This window comes from Berkeleyomyces rouxiae (genome assembly GCF_048999995.1).
Source record: "Berkeleyomyces rouxiae strain 22BRR77 chromosome Unknown BrBRR77_ptg000001l, whole genome shotgun sequence".
In the NCBI taxonomy this organism is placed as follows: Eukaryota; Fungi; Ascomycota; class Sordariomycetes; order Microascales; family Ceratocystidaceae; genus Berkeleyomyces; species Berkeleyomyces rouxiae.
The window spans coordinates 2788285-2806399 of record NW_027396491.1 but is presented as its reverse complement, the minus strand read 5'-3'; the positions used below and the strand labels follow the sequence as shown (position 1 = coordinate 2806399).

At 50.8% G+C, this 18115-nt stretch overlaps 8 protein-coding genes across 8 annotated transcripts; 5 read left to right on the top strand and 3 right to left on the bottom strand.

Moving 5' to 3' along the window:
• Positions 1-1173: 1173 nt before the first annotated feature.
• BROUX77_000801 (uncharacterized protein) lies at positions 1174-2862 on the top strand (the record flags this gene model as incomplete). Its single annotated transcript, XM_073753163.1, has 1 exon — positions 1174-2862. One exon carries the CDS (start codon positions 1174-1176, stop codon positions 2860-2862), a length of 1689 nt encoding a protein of 562 aa, XP_073609036.1.
• Positions 2863-3350: 488 nt separating this feature from the next.
• BROUX77_000800 (uncharacterized protein) lies at positions 3351-6117 on the bottom strand (the record flags this gene model as incomplete). The annotated part of the gene is made up of 4 exons (XM_073753152.1): positions 3351-3769; positions 3838-5784; positions 5855-6016; positions 6090-6117. The coding sequence occupies 4 exons, from the start codon at positions 6115-6117 to the stop codon at positions 3351-3353; spliced, it is 2556 nt and encodes an 851-aa protein (XP_073609035.1).
• Positions 6118-6665: 548 nt separating this feature from the next.
• BROUX77_000799 (uncharacterized protein) lies at positions 6666-7905 on the top strand (the record flags this gene model as incomplete). The annotated part of the gene is made up of 5 exons (XM_073753139.1): positions 6666-6978; positions 7038-7143; positions 7198-7264; positions 7323-7663; positions 7719-7905. The coding sequence occupies 5 exons, from the start codon at positions 6666-6668 to the stop codon at positions 7903-7905; spliced, it is 1014 nt and encodes a 337-aa protein (XP_073609034.1).
• A 103-nt stretch (positions 7906-8008) lies between these two features.
• On the bottom strand, positions 8009-8974 carry BROUX77_000798 (uncharacterized protein; the record flags this gene model as incomplete). The annotated part of the gene is made up of 2 exons (XM_073753128.1): positions 8009-8462; positions 8574-8974. The coding sequence occupies 2 exons, from the start codon at positions 8972-8974 to the stop codon at positions 8009-8011; spliced, it is 855 nt and encodes a 284-aa protein (XP_073609033.1).
• A 700-nt stretch (positions 8975-9674) lies between these two features.
• Positions 9675-11022, top strand: BROUX77_000797 (uncharacterized protein; the record flags this gene model as incomplete). The annotated part of the gene is made up of 3 exons (XM_073753117.1): positions 9675-9729; positions 9852-10004; positions 10127-11022. 3 exons carry the CDS (start codon positions 9675-9677, stop codon positions 11020-11022), a joined length of 1104 nt encoding a protein of 367 aa, XP_073609032.1.
• A 328-nt stretch (positions 11023-11350) lies between these two features.
• Positions 11351-12004, top strand: BROUX77_000796 (uncharacterized protein; the record flags this gene model as incomplete). Its single annotated transcript, XM_073753106.1, has 1 exon — positions 11351-12004. The coding sequence occupies one exon, from the start codon at positions 11351-11353 to the stop codon at positions 12002-12004; it is 654 nt and encodes a 217-aa protein (XP_073609031.1).
• A 328-nt stretch (positions 12005-12332) lies between these two features.
• On the top strand, positions 12333-13384 carry BROUX77_000795 (uncharacterized protein; the record flags this gene model as incomplete). The annotated part of the gene is made up of 3 exons (XM_073753095.1): positions 12333-12621; positions 12703-12861; positions 12951-13384. The coding sequence occupies 3 exons, from the start codon at positions 12333-12335 to the stop codon at positions 13382-13384; spliced, it is 882 nt and encodes a 293-aa protein (XP_073609030.1).
• Positions 13385-13762: 378 nt separating this feature from the next.
• On the bottom strand, positions 13763-16855 carry BROUX77_000794 (uncharacterized protein; the record flags this gene model as incomplete). The annotated part of the gene is made up of 5 exons (XM_073753084.1): positions 13763-14069; positions 14127-15753; positions 15867-16586; positions 16654-16698; positions 16765-16855. 5 exons carry the CDS (start codon positions 16853-16855, stop codon positions 13763-13765), a joined length of 2790 nt encoding a protein of 929 aa, XP_073609029.1.
• Positions 16856-18115: the final 1260 nt, after the last annotated feature.

The window sequence follows — 18115 nt, the reverse complement described above, 5'->3', positions numbered from 1 at the left end:
ATCATCCCTGATAGGCATGGCCACATGTGACTCCTGTCTGTTTGTGTGTGCAGGACCACCACCGGAGCGGAGCGTTCGTAGCAGTGCGAGAACCCAAACAAACCTAAACTGGACGGACCAAAGAACGACAGGCGCCAGGTGTGGTACCAATTTTCGCTGTGCCCAGTATGTATGCAATGAACCAGTTATAATACTACATAGATACCAAGTGTCGAATATTCTCGACAAACTCGGTTCCATCCATCAGAGAAACCCGAGAAAGAAGCTTGTGCTCTTTTTCTTGCAGTTGCAACTTTTAATTGGCCCTCTACGTCATGCCTTCCTCGGCCTGTCGGGGGCCATTCTAGTTTTCGCTGTTGCCTATTGCGTCCCATATATCGTGATCCCCGCCAAATCCGCCGTCCCTTTTTTGCTGGCTTCCTTCCTTTTGGGACTCCCGCGAGTGCTTTGCTTTGCGTTGCTTCCGTATGCATCTCCGACTCTTTCCCGTTGACCTCTGTCCCTTCTTCGTTTGGTCTACGCCATCGCGGGGCCTTATTCTCCAGGACGCAACATGACTAATTTTTCGTGTGTATAAATATATGCTACCGCCCTTTCTTACGGCGAGAATTCCCACGCCGACAAATGCTTTACGCACCCATGATCGCGCCATCAGAAACTTTCTTTACTTAGACACAATTGCCACATCCTTCTTGCTGAGTGATCACTTTTGATTTTTTCTTTATTTTTCCTCTTCTCTCTTTTATTGAGCCTGTTGCCTCGTCGTCATCTTCTCCTCCTTTTATCAAATATTCCACCTGCATCCCCTCGATCTCCCCGTCTGCCTCTTCTCCGCTTCCGCTCTTCACGAAGTTCAAACTACTCGACATTGCCCCCTCTCAACAATTAAACTTCTGGAAACTCTAGTGTCCGCGAATAGCTCTGCCAAGCCTGGGGTCAGATGCTTGGCATTTACAATCCTGACCTTCGCCGTACATCAGCCGCCTACTTCTTTATGCGCAACTCTGCCACCTTTTTGCTTACACAAGCCTGCATCATCTCACTGCCCATTTGGCACACCTAGTACTACCCTACTTACAGAACTACAAGTACTTCACGCAACTCCTCTCACCATTGTTCACTGCTGCCTATATATTGCCTCGCCTCCTACTTTTCCTCTTCTCGCCCCCAATCATGAGTGCTGTTCAAGGCGTCCCCATCGCACCGGCGAATCCACCCACCGTAGGCTTAGACCAAATCGTCTCTTCCTTGAAGCTGGCATCCAACACTTCACTCAATCACCAGGCCTACCTCGACTCTTTAAAGGGCCCCGGCCCCGACGAGTTTATCCGCATCAACAACCAGCAGACCCAGCATCATCACCAACATCTTCGCCCTCCGTCTACCGTTCACAGCCAAACATCTCCAGCTCCCACCACCTCCGAAACCCAAGCCGCCCAACTGATTCAACGTACCTATCGTGGCTATCGTACTCGACGTGAAATCAACGGCATGACCACCAACGCCTCCTCTCGCTTCATTTCTACTGTCCATGACGCTCAATTCCGGAATCGCATGACCCCCCGGGCAAGGAGCGAAAGCAATCCCGCTAGTCCATCGTCGCCGAGTAGCCCTAGAAACTCGGAAGCTGCCGCCCGCTGGCGCAAAGCTGGCGCAGTTTTTCAACGTGCTGGCAACGATATAGAGGTGGACTCTGGCGACGAGTCGGACTCTAGTGATAGTTCATCCAACTCCAACTCATCCTCCGACAATGATTCACCCAATACACAGGCCCAAAGGGCCGAGAAGCGTCGGAAGCGCGAGGAGGCTAAACTCCGCCGCAAGAACCAGGCCATGATGATGAACATTTCCTACTTCCTAGAAATGGTGGACATCAAGCACCGCTATGGTGGTAACCTGCTGATCTACCACGACGAATGGAAGTATGCTGACACCAACGAAAACTTCTTTTACTGGCTAGACTCCGGCGCCGGGAAAGATTTGGACTTGGACTCCTGCCCACGCGAGCGTCTCAACCGCGAGTGCGTGCGTTATTTAAGCCGCGAGGAACGCCAATACTATCTCGTCAAGTTCGACAAGGAGGGCCGTTTACGATGGGCCAAAAACGATGAGCTTCTCAACACAACCGAAGAATACCGGGACAGCATCAAAGGTGTCGTCCCCAAGGACGATCCCACGCCCAACTACTCGCCTGGCCCGGACACTACTTTGGTTACAGGTGCAGTTGATGGGTCTGACGCTGTTGCACAAGGCATTCTTCCCCGTCGTGACAGCATGACCGAATCAATCCGCCACTCTCCACGATCCTCTTCAAGCGATGACAACGAAGAAGGCCACCGGCGCTACCCCAACCCAGTCCCTACTGTCAAAGACAACAAAAAGCCGTCAAAGACTCGGCACATCAAGTCCAGCCACTTTTCAACCACTGCAGTGCTCACCAAGCTGATGCGCAAGTCTGTCCGCAAAAACACATGGATCTTTGTCGCTGACACGCGGTTCCGACTCTACGTCGGCATCAAAATGAGCGGAACATTCCAGCACTCCTCCTTCCTCCAGGGCTCCCGTATTGCGGCTGCTGGCCTGATTCAGGTCAAGGACGGGCAGCTAACTTCTTTAAGTCCGCTCAGCGGCCACTACCGCCCGCCAGCATCCAACTACAAGCACTTTATCAAGAACCTCAAACTCGAGGGCGTTGATTTGTCACATCTCAAGGTTTCCAAAGCCTATGTCATCTTGGCCAGCCTTGAGACTTACATCAAGACCAAGGAAAAGAGCAAGCATTTTCTCGAGAGGCTCGTTGGCCATAAACCAAAAGATAGCGAAGAAGCAGAGCTTACCACGAAAAAGAAGAAGAAGCCATGATTTAGGAGGGGAAAACAAGGCCCTGAAATTCAACCAGATATCACCCCCGATCTAATGCTTGACTACGACGTTTATGATTTCTAGTATACCAAGAGTGTTATTCCAATCAAAAGAATTTTTTATTTGATTCTATATTCGTGGCAATCCTGGATCGTGAAGTGAGTAATCTGCTCGACATGAGGTGACCAGTTTTGTGTAAGTGGGTTTCATTTCTTTTCTAAGGGTTAAAAGGCCAGTACTCATGCCACGCCCCACTTGTTCTAGTGGCACTTCAACTTTGTTTTCACACCATCCTTGAACAATCTTGGAATCAACACTATCAATTATTTAGCTCAATCCGCTACTGTCTGACTGTGAAGCTATAGAATTTAGGGTGACTTTCTGTCACAAGGACTGAACCGAGCCAGCTAGACAAACAATAGAGTTATAACACGAACGTGGAAAGAAGAGAGAAGAAGAAAAAAAACACATGGCCCCGATCGCTTGGATTACTGTCCCACGGCTTCAGCGCCCCAGTTCTGGAACTGTCCTCCAGGCTGCATAAAGTCTGCAGCAAACGGCGGGCCATTGGCCGCCGGACCCGCTGCTGGTCCAGGCTGTTGGTTCGGGTTGAAGTGGTTTTGGGGCTGGCCAAGGTTGTTCTGCTGGGCTTGTTGCTGAGCATTGGCCTCGCGTCTGCGTTGGATCTCGAGCTGGTGCTGGTGGCGGTAATAGATGAGGGCGGAAATGAGGGCCACGATGCTGAAGAGCAGCATGGTATCGAGGATCGAGTCGTCGTAGACCTCATGCGGGGCTTCTTCGTGGTAGGTGTCCTCGAACATGTTTTCAGAGTACTGCTCATAGTACCGGGGCTGGTCGGCCATGAAAGCCTTGATCCACTCTTTGATGCTCTTGTGCTGGTTTGGCTCTGCAGAGATGATGTTAGTAAGCTGGGGCGGCATGGAGATGGGTTCAGAGATGAAGAGATTGACTTACTCGGGTCATCCTCAATCGAGTGAATTGGTCCATGAGTCATTTTGTTCCAGGCGCTTCGCATTCTCAACCTCAAAAGACTGACAGTCACGGGTAAAAAGGCTTCCGGGCTGACTTCCAAAGCCATATCGTAGTACCGCTTGGCCAAGTGGAAATCCTGCTTGAGGCCGATGCCATTTTCATGCATGTATCCCAGATTCCATAAGGCTTGGGCACTGGCAGAGTGCTCGGCAGCCAGGCTGTACCAGTTACCAGCCTGCACCATATCTTTCCCGTGGCCAATACCGTAGTAGTAATAGTCACCAACCTTGACGGTAGCATCGACATTACCTTGCATTGACGAACGTGTCCAGTATACCATGGCGAGATTGGGGTTTTGGAAGCTAGCGGATGGGGCGGGGAAAGAAGTCTTGGAAATGGGTAGCTTAAGCCATGACTTGGCCGAGTCAATGATGTAAGCCATGTTGATTTGCGCGGCATCCCAACCCTCTTCAGCCATGACGAGATAATGCACCAGTGCAGTGTCGATATCACCAGCCTCGAACGCATTGTTGGCAATAGGCCACGTCGAAACAAGAGGCTCGATTCTTTCAGCGACGCGTTTGAAATAGTGCGTAGCTAAATTGCAAGCACGGTCGCGGCCCACACCTTGGTAAGCCATTTCGCCGAGATAGTAGTAGGCTTCAAGGTTGTTGTGTAGGGCAGCATGCTCAAAAAAGTGAAGCGCGGCCTTGATGTCAGCCTCGGTGCCACGCTCCAGAAAGACCTTTCCAATTTCTACCTGCGCAGGAGCATAGTCGAGGCGCTCAGCTGCATACTTAAACCGATCATTGGCAACAGCAGAATCGCGAGTCACGCCCAGCCCATGCTTGTACATGAGACCTTGCAGGTAGTAAGCCTGTGGTTCGCCGTTGGTTATGCCCTTTTGGATCCAATAACGAGCCTTGGTGAAGTTAGGTTCGACGCCCTCGCCACGGAGGTAGATGCGGCCGAGAAAAGTTGCTGCCTTTCCGGCAAGCCTATCAAGCCCTGATGTTGGGTTTTCGATGACAGTCCCATCCTTCTTCCAGTACTGATTGGCTACCATCAAAAAGTACCGTTTGGCCAGGTCGAAATTTCGGTCCAAGCCCCGTTGGCCTTCGTAGTAGATTCTGCCTAGATTTAAAGAGGCTTTGCTGTCGCTCTTTTTGGACATGAGATCAAGATACTCAATTACGTCGTCAATAGCGGCGTTGGCGTCCGAGTTTGGGTTTACCTTGACCATATTGGCGCCGGAGCTTGTTGCACTGGCGCCAAATCCGTATATACCACCGTATTCCTCGGCGATGTGATATGCCTCAACAACCCAGTGCTGTCCGCCTGGGGGGCCTGCATTGACCCAGTCAACGGCCTTACTGGCAACAGCACGGTAGTATGAACCGGCCTTTTCACAGCTCTTTGGAGTGGCAATTCCCATGTGATGCCGAAAGCCAATGGCCATTTGCGCGCTAGTATGGCCCATTCTAGCAGCAGCGGTGTAGTAAAGGTGCGCCTTGGCCTGGTTCTGCGGGACACGCGAACTCACGCCTGTAGAGTAAAACAACCCAGTCATGAAATGACCAGTGGCATCGCCATAGCCGGCGAGAGTCTTGTAATGTGAGTAGGCTTTGTCGAAATCGCGCGGCCATGTAAAGTTTCCGTAGAAGTAGAGGTCACCAAGCATGTGAAGGGCCTCGGTATTCGATTTCACCGCAGCGCGCTCAAGAAGCCCAACAGCTTTTACAAGTTCTGACGGTACAGACTGAAGATTGGGCGAGGTAGATCCATCCTGCGGTGCGGACATTGAGAAAGAAGGCAAGGCGCCAAGGACAAGGTCGGAAAAGAAGCCTTTGGATCTTCGGCTATTCGGCGGAGGGGGGTTTCGTTCGAGATCGGCAAAGATTAATCGTGCTTCGTTGACATACTCGACGCCTACATGGAAAACAACAACAGTCAGAACCGGATCATAGCAGCACGCGGCGCTTGTAGAGCTTGTGCGTACCTGGTTGCGGGACAGGGGATTTAGGCTGCTTGCTGCCCTTCACGACCTCCGGCAAGGAAAAATCGTCCGCGGCATTTTGCTGGTCGCCCGTGTGGCCATTGCCATTGAGAACAGCCTGGTCGTCAGCAGCTGCTAAAGCAGCTCCCACAGCTTGTGCCAATACTGCGACACAACGTGATTTCTGTTAGCAAAGGGTACAGCTAGGCAAGCTACGTTCGAAGCGACAGAAACATACGGACAAGCCAAAGCGATGTGGACCGCATCCAGAATATGTTGAAGCGAACGGCGGATAATAGCTAATATCAGAGGACAAGGAACAGGAAGAAAGGGACACAAGCATCTATCAATCAGGAGAAAGCCAAGCCCATGACCAGACCACAGGGCCAAAAGGAAAACAGAGACAGCGACCAAGCACAGCTTGGAAATGCTAATGATAAAGGAGGGAAAAGCGCACCGGCAAGAATGAAGCTCTCATGAACTGACAATTGCAAGCAAGCAGTTGATGCGCTCCAAAAGAAGACAGGGTGTAGTCTGTGATTGGTCGGGATTGGCCAAGCTCTCAACACCGCTTAGTAAGCCCAACCCTCAGCAATGACGTTCAGACAGACCCACTTTCAACGCTGGACCCTCCTCTTGTCTTATTGCTGGGGTTTAAACTTTTTTCCACGACGCTTTTGATGCTGTAAGTTGACGGTGTCTGTTTGTTGGCTGTGTGTCTTGGACAACGTGTGATATTTAGTTTCAGTCTGCCCTGATTCTTCTTCCATCCTTTCTTCTCTTGCTCCTGTGATAAAACAAGATTCTTCCGGAAATGTACGCCCTGCAGAACAAGGCGTCCTACAAGTTCCCTAACCCTAGTGGTGACGGCGCCTACGTCTTCGATCTTCAGCGTCTGCAAGAGGGAATCGTTGCCATCACATCAGACCAAAGATTAACGGCATTTGCTCCAGACAGACTTGACAGCGGACCTGTCTTTTCTGCCACTACTTCCCATGGAAACCTGACCAACTTAAGCATCGTGGACGACAAAGCCTCACTGGTCACCACTACCGGAGAAAACGGCATTGTTTCATTGTGGGACTTGAGAAACGCGCCGCAGCAGGCCGAGGTTGCCCGCTTTCAGGGTAGGTATATAGCATGGGTTGTGATGAGAGATGCCCGTCACTGATGAAGACCTCTGTAGGTGGTGATGCGGCCATTCTGTCCATGGTGTGCGATTCGTGGACAAATACCGTCATCGTAGGCACAGAACTCCAGGACAAAACCCACGCTGCTTCTATATTTGTGTGGTAGGTTGACGGGGATTAAACCTTCGACGTTATAGATGGACTGACATGTATTAGGGATCTTCGTTCAACGCCTCGCCAAAGCCATAAATATACCGAAGTGCACAGCGATGACATTACTGAGGTATGTGACCGGTAGATATATTGCTTAAAGTCGAATGCCTCTCTAACCTCAAGCACAGCTGAAGTTCCATCCCACTGATGCCAACTTTTTCCTCTCTGGCTCTACCGACGGTCTTGTCAACGTATGTGATCTGCGCATCACCGATGAGGACGAAGTAATCGTCCAGACCTTCAACCACGGCGCCTCGATTCACCACGCCGATTTCCTTTCCGGCACTGAGGTGTATGCCCTGTCCAACGACGAGCGGTTTGCTCTGTACGACATGGCCGAGCAAGTGGAAAAGGGTTCTGCTTTCCTGGACATTGGCGACCTACGCAAGACGCTGGGCTGCCAGTACATTGCTGAGGTGACGGCCAGAAAGAACGACAGCGGCGCCGTCATCGGTGCTGGGTCGCAAGAGTAAGTCCCAATTTCTTCTAATCCCTACCTACTCACGGGCTGACATCAAAACCAGCCAACAGGCGTTCACTCTTATTCACATGGCCAAGGGATCCGAGACGTGGGCGCTGGAGCATGACTCAGTTGTTACTCTCCCAGGTGCTCATGGTGAAGAGCTTATTCGCAGTGTGTGCTACTTTGACGAGAACAATGCCGTTTTCACGGGTGGCGAAGACGGCGCTATCAGGGGATGGGTTGCTTAGAGGTAGACAGAGACAAAAAAGGGTATTAGGGCAAAGAAAAAAAGAGGAATTGTCACCCCATGAGGGGCAAAGATCCAAACAGCAAATACCAATTCTTTACAAATCAATAGCTGTACTTGTCGTGTTTGCCCTTGACCTTGAGCATCAGTAACTGTTCATGGTAGTCGCCCTCCTTGCGCGCTCTTTTGAGTTTGCGGACCTCATCGTCCTCCAGCTTCCGCCCAACCGCAGTTTCCAAATCCTTTCTGCTGACTTTGTCCTTGATTCTATCCTCCTTTGCCGTCTTCACGCGGGGCTTGAAGCGGGCTTGCATGCGCAGTCGCAGCACAGCGGAGTCTGAGTCTAGGTCGGCAGTGTCTGCGTCGCCACGGATTTCGTAGGAGGCTGATTTGGATGTTGAGGACGTCGCCTTGATGCAAATATGTTTTCCGTGCGATGTCTTGATGTAGAAAGTCCCAGGGCCTGAAGATGTCGTCGAGACAATGGTGAAAGATTCAAGAGAGGACACGGCCTCGGAGTTGGCGCTTAACAAGCCATATGAGTCGCAGCTTAGGAATCTAAGCAAAACAAAGGGATTTCTATTAGCAAGTGAAAATAAACGGAAATGGTTACAGAAAAAAAAAGCAGATCAAGTATGCGACAACTGAATCCACCACGGACAAACTCACTTTCCATGTGCGCCCTTGAAGCGGAAGCTCTCTGTGCCAGCAACCTTATTTGCCACCCACACCTGGCGGACGTCATGCGGTTCCGCGCTGCTTACATTGCCGTCGACGATATTTTCCACCGCCAGCGCAAAGACCTTGCCTGTCGCATCGCATGAAAGCGCATGCGGTCTGTGGCCCTCGCCGGTCTGCAGCACGATCATTAGGGGGCCGGAGATGTCGCTGGGCTGGTCGGCCGAGACCCAGCTATCGTCGTTTTCCGAGTCAATGGCGGCTTCTGGTCCATGAGGAGCGACAGCGCCGGATGTCGAGGATTGACCAGCTCGGTCTGTTTCATCGGTGGCGGCGGTGCGCTTTCTCTTCTTGGGTTTTTTGTCGCCTTTGAAAACAAGAGCCTTGACCATTGCAAGGGGTGGAAGAAGTATTGGCCGCGAGAGCGAGATAAAATATGCGTATTCGCTGTGACACTGGAAATTAAACCTAGGCTACTGGCGAGGTTGAGAGTGGATGAGGATGTTATCAAGGTCCAACGAAACGAAACGAATTGTTGGATTTTCTTGGTCACAAGTGCGAGAAGCATTTGGCAGCTTTTGGCAGCTGGCATGGCTGACATACATCTTGACACTCGCCTGGTTGGAGACTTCTTTTGCAGGAAAACCACCCACATTGTCTCCTATTGACACTTGGAGAATAAGTCGGGTATTATTTAGCATGGCTATAGTATATGAATGTGCTGCTTAGAAGTCTCATAGACATCTCGGCGTATCTGATTCCAAGTCATATACCGTGGTGCCCAGGATCTTGTTAATAATCCTTAATATAGGTACCTGTTATTCTTTGCCGTTGAAGGGTTGCATTTATCAAGCCTCGAACCCACGGGCAATATTGTTTTAACAACGCGGCAGTAATCATCATTGTTGATGTTATTTAAGTAGGAAGCCGTCACATCACATGATCACTTGAAGCCTTGATCGGCCCCACGTTACACCAGGAGGAAGCCGAGGAACATCGAGATCCATCTATGAATTGGATTTCACCTTTTGTCGTCACTTCCCTCAGACCAAATATCAAAGTCCGTCTAATTTTATCGTCATATCAGCGACGATGGACGCGACTGTGGCAACCCCAGTGACGGTGTCTCTTAACGATCTTGAAACTGGTACAGAACAAGCCCGCCCACTTGAAGCTCATGGCTTCAGATAAGCCAACTGTCACTCTCCATGTATCGCTATTGTATTTGAACTACTTAAACGCCCAGGCTGAACATATCTTCATGACTAGGAAACATATCATTTGATACGCTTCAGGAAGCCTTCGGTCCAGAGTCTCTTGGCATTCTTATCGTTCAAGATGTTCCGGCAGCGTTTAAAATGCTTAGACATCGCGTACTTTCATACGCATCTTATTTGGGAAATCTCCCTGCCGAAGAGTTAGGTATGTTATCCCTATGCTTCTACTCTAGCTGGATGTTAGCATGCTGGGCCATTCTTCCTTCACCTGACCCCGCAGCCAACCTGGATATACTCCTCGTTCCAAGCAACTAAGATCCGCTACAGAAAAGCTGGAGAATACAGCTTCAAAGTATCTCACTGGCTGGTCACTGGGAAAGGAAGTTCTCAAGAGCGGGAAGGCAGATGTCTCTAAGGGCTCGTACTACGCCAACTGCGCTTTCTATGTCAACCCCAGTCTCGACGCCGCCGAGTCTACCGAAGAGTTCTCGATCGAAAGCTTCCCCGAGTACCTGTCCCCAAACATATGGCCTAGCGAGAAGCTGTTGCCGGGGTTTAGAGCAAACTTTGAAGCCTTGTGTCGCATGGTCATTGATGTCGCTGTGTTGGTTGCGCGGGCCTGTGATCGCTTTGGGGAACAGGACATCGAAGGCTACCCCAAGGCCTATCTCGAGAATGTTGTCCGCTCATCAAGCACTACGAAAGCCCGACTCTTACACTACTACCCACAGGACTCTAGTGCTGTGGGCGGTCAGGGCCATGACGATGACTGGTGCGCGACCCATTTAGACCATGGGTGTCTAACCGGGCTTACCTCCGCCATGTTTACCGATGAGAGCGTTGAGCGGCCCGTTGTGCCGCCCTCTGGCACTGGTCTCGATACAAGCATGCTTCCAACATTGAAGGAGCTGGATGCCAGCCCCGACCCCGCATCAGGGCTGTACATCATCTCCCGAAGTGGCGAAACGGTGCAGGTCAGTATTCCGCGGGACGCCATGGCCTTTCAGACCGGCGCGACACTACAACTCATGACCGGCGGCCGATTCAAGGCGGTGCCGCATCTTGTTCGTGGAGTCAGTGCCAAGGCGAGTGGAGGCGCCATCGCGCGCAACACGCTGGCGGTTTTCACACAGCCAAATCTTGGGGCGGAAGTTGAGCGAACAAGCCACATGAATTTTGGGCAGTTTGCAAGAGGCGTCGTAGCCAAGAACACCGTCATTTAGTGGATAGAAACAACAGGGTTTGCTAGAATTCAACCATCTATATCTTCTTCGAGTCTTCATGTGAGTGTGTCGGAATGTATGTTCTCCGGTCCGTCTAATGCGGGTTTCACGTCGGCCCCACTCCGATGCATATTTGTCAGCCTCTTCCTTGAGGTGGTGGCGTGAATACCAAACTGTATGACGAGTTCTGATAGTTACTTGAAAGAAAGAGGTCACGTATTGCATATAAAAACCAAACTCCCTTTCTCTCAATTCCTGCACATAGAGCATCACAAGGTTTGACATCTTCTGCCTCTTCATATTCAACACACGAACCCCTATCTTGAAAATGGCTGTCGCTCCCAAATACGCTGCTACGCGCCTGGTCTTCGGCACCCCTTCGGCAATTGCCGACGGCGTTGCCCCGGCCGCACACACCATCGAAGTATTTCTCGACTACTGCTGCCCCTTTTCCGCCAAGATCTTCACCACACTGACCAAGACGGTGGTGCCGCTGATCAAGAACAACAGCGCCTGGGCGCCCAACGTGCAGCTTGTCTTCCGGCAACAGATCCAGCCGTGGCACCCGTCGTCGACGCTGATGCACGAGGCCGCGCTGGCCGTGCAGCGCGTCAACCCCACGCAGTTCTGGGCCTTTAGCGAGGCGCTCTTTGCGAAGCAGGCCGAGTACTTTGACGTCAGTCTGGTCAACGAGACGCGCAACGCCACGTACAAGCGCCTTGCTGCGCTTGCCGCCACGGTTAATGTGGATGCTGACCAGGTCTACAAGCTACTGGAAATCCCCACTAAGCCCGCCGCCGATGGCAGCCTGAACATTGGAAACGGCGTCACCAACGACGTCAAGTATGCGGTGAAGACGGCGCGGCTGGTCGGTGTCCATGTAAGCCCGACCGTCATCTTCGATGGCGTGGTGCAAAACGATATTAGTTCGGGATGGAACGAGGGACAATGGGAGAAATGGCTCGCCGCCAATATTGTTTGAACTTTCAGTAGATAGCCCTATAGCCTCCATTATTTGATTCCTATTCAAGCTCTTAGGCTGAACGCCACCATCTCTCTTCAACCTCACAATTGCCCCTCTTCTAGGAAACCCTGTAACTATAGAAGAACAAAGCTTCCTTTGGCCCCACATTAAGCTGCTGTCCACAAATCTGGGGGAGCACTATAGTGGGGCATCTCTCGACGAGAGCTCTCTTCGGCCAACCTCGATGGTGAACCGATGCTCACACCATGTACAACTCCCGCCTTCTCTTAGCGCCCTTGAAGAAATATCACACCGCGCCCTAACCCAGACAAAAGAGAAACAGAACATGCTCCTGGCTTTCCACCTGTCCGTTCGCACCGCCTCGGCTACGGCCCGGTGCGCCCAAGCCTCCCGCACCATCACCAGAACCCGCCTACACTCCTATGCGCCGTGCCACGCATCGCGATACACCTGGGCCCAGCTGCCCGTCCGGACAGCCACTCGGACTCCCATAGTGCGCCTATCTGCGCTCTCCAGCGCTCGGCTCTTTTCGTGCATCCGTCCTGTCCAAAGCGGCACTGCACCGCCCCGCGCCGACTCCCAGGAGGCGCTGACGACAAAGCATGCCAAGTTCTGTAAGCTACAGATCGCCTCGAAGATGCATCATGGCGTGTAGATAAACGACATCTTCTAATGTACTGGCTCTTTGTACTTAGTGTTCCCGCCGAGAATACCGATATACCACGTCGGCACCGGCCGCTTCACCTTCATCGCTGTATTGAAGCTCACCACCATCGTCATGTGCGCTCTATTCTGCGGCATTGCCGTGCCGTCCTACGTCGCTGCCAACGAGGACCTGTACGAGACCCTCGGCCGTAAGCTTCTCCCCCCTCCCTCCCCCCTTTTTTTGCATCCCCGCCCGTCCCTCCACCATTTACCGCGCTGGCTAACACAACCCCGCCAGTCGGCCTCTGCGGCGCCATCCCGCTCTTCGCCGTAATATACATCACATCGCCCTACGTAGCCTTTCTCCACATCCACCTCCCACCCGCTGCCCGGCTCTCGCGCGACACTCTGCGCCGCTACGTCGCCAACATGCCGCCGACCGCGCAAATCGACATCACCACGCTGTCCGTCATTGCCAAGCCGCGCACAACAACCATTGAGGCGCGCGCGCTGCGCGTCGCGAGTCCGCCGCGTCGGCTCGGGCTCGTCAACTTTGTTCGCACACCCGAGGACGTGGCCCGGGAAAATGCCGCGCGGAAATGGTGGCGGTTCCGGGCTGTTGGCAACTTGAATATTTCAGGGTCTAATCGTGGTGTCAAGGAAGGGTGGATTTGGGACGAACTAAAGAATCGTCTCGAGCGCGTGACTGCTAATGAGCAGAAAAAGGCATGATAACACAACGTCTATCCGTTTGTTTACCTTTCCTTAAGGTGGCCAATTCCCTATCGCGGATTAGTTAGTCGTCAACGAAAGGGTGACTTTCGCCGAAAGACTCATGGCCATAGCATCATTTGCCAAATAATTGTAATTCAATCCACAATCCCAAGCTCTCTTTGTTTTATTGGCTTCTCTAATATACACTGTTACATATACATGTATATATGCAGCCCCGTGAAAATATTCTTCAACACATAATCAGTCCCAAACCATGAACCACGAAAGCCAAACTCTAGCTCATAAACCCAAGACTCCGATACTCCAAAACAGCATTTCAGGGCGTGCAACCCATCCGTCCATACAAACCTTTGCCATTCATATGCTACCCGATCTCTATCTTTTTCTCGGACCATCGTCATCGTAGCCCCATGGTCGCTTGAGCCCACCCTCGTACACGCTGACCACAGACTGTTGCCACATTTCAGGGGTCATGAACTGAGTGTGAGTGTAGGTTTGTGTGGCCTGCATTTGCTGTGAAGCCGCTATAGGGGCATTTGTCGAAATCCCCAGGGGTGCCATGTCAATACCCCTAGTTCCAGAACTAGTTCCAGGAGAGTTGTTGATGGTTTGTTGAGAAGGAGAGACAGATCCCGCAGGCGACCGAATGCTAGGAGGTGGTCCAAAAGTTGTGTTCCATTGCCTAATTCATATGCGTTAGCCATTATTCGTCAACGTTGAAACAAAGCAAAATACTTACTCAAATATAGGTGCAGGATTCCAGCTTGCCATGGGGAGTGCAGATGACATTGGTTGACTGCCTTGTATCATCAGGTTATTTCTAGTATGTATGGCGGCATTGTTGGTAGCTGCGAGGTGATTGAAGTTGTGAGATGATATGGTAGAATCCAATGTCGCTGAAATCGAGCCAGGGGATTGCCTAAATAGATCGTGTTCCGTCGATGATTGGGGAGAGTTAGACTGGCTAGATGCTGGGCTGCCATAGGGAAAGCTGGGCTTGAGCATAAACGGCTTGCGGATGTCGGCACTAAACGCTCTGCGGACAGCATCGATTTGCTTCTTCACGTCAGGAATACTCCAAATCGACATGACTTTCTCGAGTATGCGCATGTGTCGTGAGAAGTATTCTCCCGAATCAGCGTTAATCTCTGGATCAGGAGACGTCATTGCTACTAGATGTATCACGATACATGAAAGACCGCAATAGACAACATAGCTATAGCCTCTCAACATCCCTTGCAGACCAGTATATCCATATTGGCACATGATAGCCTCTTGTAGTTTACAAAGATCCTTAGAAGATGATAGGCATGTCATCATGATGCGTTTGTACTGGCCATCTGTGCTATTCGGGTCGCAAAGGGATAGTTGCGGGCGGTACAGCAGAATCTTGGACAGATGATGATAGCTTAGTAAGCTCCCCACGAACGTGGAAGGAAGCCATGGTGGAGAGTTGTCGGCAGGAAAAGTAACATTGAACTCTTCTGGAAGAGAAGCCCGCCAATTGTTGAGAGCAGGACCAAATTTGACAAACTGGGGATCCGATGCCCATGTGCTATTCTTCTTCTTTTTCATCTGGCCATATGTGATGTTCATCAATCCAATTTCCCGAACCAGCCGTGCAAGGTAGGTAAAATTTCGACTGACTAGATATTCCGAAACATCTTCGTCAGGTGCTTGTTGACGGATTGAAAAGTCTACCTCGGAGCAATCGACAGATAGTTGTGTCCGTCCTTGTGCGCTGCCAATCATTGTCTCAAGAGTATAGACTACCTGCCATAGTCGAGTTTTCAAGCGGCATTCGGATGGAGGTAGATCGCATTCGTTCTCGTTGTTGTGGTCCTCGCTGTGCTCATCAAGACCTAGCTCTCGAGCCATCTGGATGGCTGAAACAATATTCATCCAGGACCGGTAGTAATATCCCTTTTGTGGAACAGATTCGCGGGCCTTCATGAGAATCATGACAGCCTGTAGGGTACTCATTCGTGGTACATCCATAAATATGTCGACATGTTTTGTGGCAAGACTAAGCCATTGTTGCCCTTGTGAAGCTTCATCAGCCAGCCGACTACCGAAAGCAAACAAAACCTCAAGGATCAAGGGTGAGATTGAGGTTCGGTTTGTATGCCATTGGTTATAAAAGTCAGGTTTGCTGAGCACGGGAAGATAAGGATGTATGTGCGTAAAGTACAGATCGAAGTAGTGTAAAGAGGTTTCCTCGGCAGGCATAAGTTCTGGTGGTATGCGGATTTTACCGGCTCGCATGGGTGGTAGGTTTGCAAGGAAGTCGTCCACGTCATCTTCGTCATCCTCTTCAGGAGGGGGCTGTTCGCGTCGGAATGAGGCCTTGTTTCTAAGGTAAGGAGCTATAGCCACAGTATTAGCATTTCAATCGAGACGGTGAAGACTGTGATGGAGAGTCATTGACGCTGGAAACAGTAGCCTTCGTCATTTTGCGTGTAACAAATCAAGTCCTTACCGGTACCGACGTCATTCATTTTCAAGGCCCCAAGCAAGTCAGAAAGATCTGAGTTAGGATAGCCTTGTTGCGATCCATTGTCCGGAGTGCTGACGTCATTTGTTTGGGATTGAGGCGTCGTTTCAACCTTTGGAATAGAGATACCAGAGCTGTCGGGGTTTTGTAAACCCATAGTAGGAGGCGTAGCTGGGAACATGTTGGAAGAAGAAGAAGCAGAGGTAGCGGACACCATCTCAGAGGCTGAAGAAAACGATTGCTGCATGACGTGGGGCATAGCGAGTGGCGCCGTTGGCATTTGCGAGTGGCCGACATTGGTGGATGACAGGTCGGTAGTGGGAGTAGTCATGGCAGAGTACTGAATTTGTTGTTCCATGAACGGCACCTGTTGATAGAGATGTGATGTGTCGTATTGTTGCTGGTAGAGCTGCGGCTCTGGAATGCTTATGTGGGAGGTGTCTTGGACGTTTTGTCGGGGGTTGTGACTGAAGCTCGATTGCATAGCGCTCTGGCTGACAAAATCGGTTGTAGAAGAGTTGGCGGGTGGCATTGATAATGGAGGGGATGTCGTTGTATCGTATGTTGTCGTATCGGAGCTGTCAAACCCGTTCGGACGAACACATTGGAGTTTGAGGCGGACACATGCCGAACATGGCCATGTGTTGGTTGTTGCTGCGTCGCACTTGATCTTCCGGCGGCGACAGCCTTCACACGCTCTCATGACTAGTAAGTAGATAGACAGATGTGAGCTTCTACTTTATTGTTGAGCATAACACATGTTATTTCTTACCCTTGAGGCGCTTATGGCGGTTGTGCTCATCAACAAAGACATAGTCTAAAGGCGCTTGTTAAAATATTGATTTCCAGGCAATGCAGGGGCTTCTCCTGTCTGCAAGCTTACTCTTTTGGTTTTCCCGCGGGGGTTGTGTCTGTTGTTGAGGCTGTTGTGGTGCGAAAGTGTACGCAGCCATTTGGGGGTTTTGGGGCATCATCGTGAAAGGAGAATTTGAGTTGTAGTGTGCGCAATCATAGGCAAGGAAGAAAATAACCCCAAGAATAGATTCCAAATATGAAGTCGAAATAATGCCGACTGATGAGAAGCGACAACGCCTTGAAACCGGCGTTTTTCACAAGGTGGATGGAGAATAAGGTGATTTTTGTGATGAAAAAAGACGAGAACAAGAACCAGCTAGCGAAGTTATTGATGATGGTGAAGACGAGAAGAGTGTGCCCCGATGTTTACAAATACAGCAATAGGAGATGCAGCTGATTCAGGCTCCGAAGCTGTCGGATAGAATATGTCGGCGGGTGGCGACAAATATCGTGGCTTGTCTAGGCGAAGACAAAAGCAAAATAAATCGGTAGTGGGAGTGGGAGGCACAAAAGGAAGGGTGGTGGCGGCCTCACAAATGTCGTCACGACAAAGCTTAACAAGACATCCTAATTCGAGGGGAGAAGAGTACCCTATCAAGATATCGACCTTTTTGCGTTGCAAGTCTAAGTCCAAGGGTCTCGTATTGAGAGATCTGATTATGCAATAGAGATGTAAGATAATGAGGATAACCGGCGTGGTATTGGTTCTAGAGGAGTTGATGAGTTGATACTCAAACGTGGCACCAAATTCAGTCAAGGCAAAGCCACAGCGGAAAATAGACAATGAGGTGGGGGAGAGGGAGGGAAGAGAACGGAAACGAACAAGTTCGGATTCGAGAGGGATAGAAGAAAAACGCAGCAGCAACGGTAGCGGCAGCAAGAGAGCTTGTATGTACAGGACAAAAGTATAGTCACTTGGTTGGCTATGCTGGACTGTGGATCAGAAGCGAAGATGGCAACAAAACAACTGCATAACTACATACTACACCAAAAGGTTAGTTGGTTTCAATGGGGGTGCTAAGGCAAGGATTGGATGGAAATATAGACAGGGAATCGGGATGAGAGCTCATAGACTCACATGCATATGTACAGAGCAGAGCAAGGCACTGTCTGTCATTCACACACCACGCGCTTCACGAGACAAGACAAGACGAGGGGTAGGCAGGGCAGAGGCAGGGAGGAAAAGGAACATGTCAGCCAAAAGTATAACGAGGACGAGAGCTGGGGCCATGTATCATATGTACACGACTATGTATGTATGTACACTATGTACACACAAGTACCGCCGTCGTGGCTATCGCCGTCTTTGCCATCGTGCCAGCCATCTCTCAAGTCAGACAGAAAAAAAATAGACCAGCCAGCCCTGTTCTCAGTGGCTT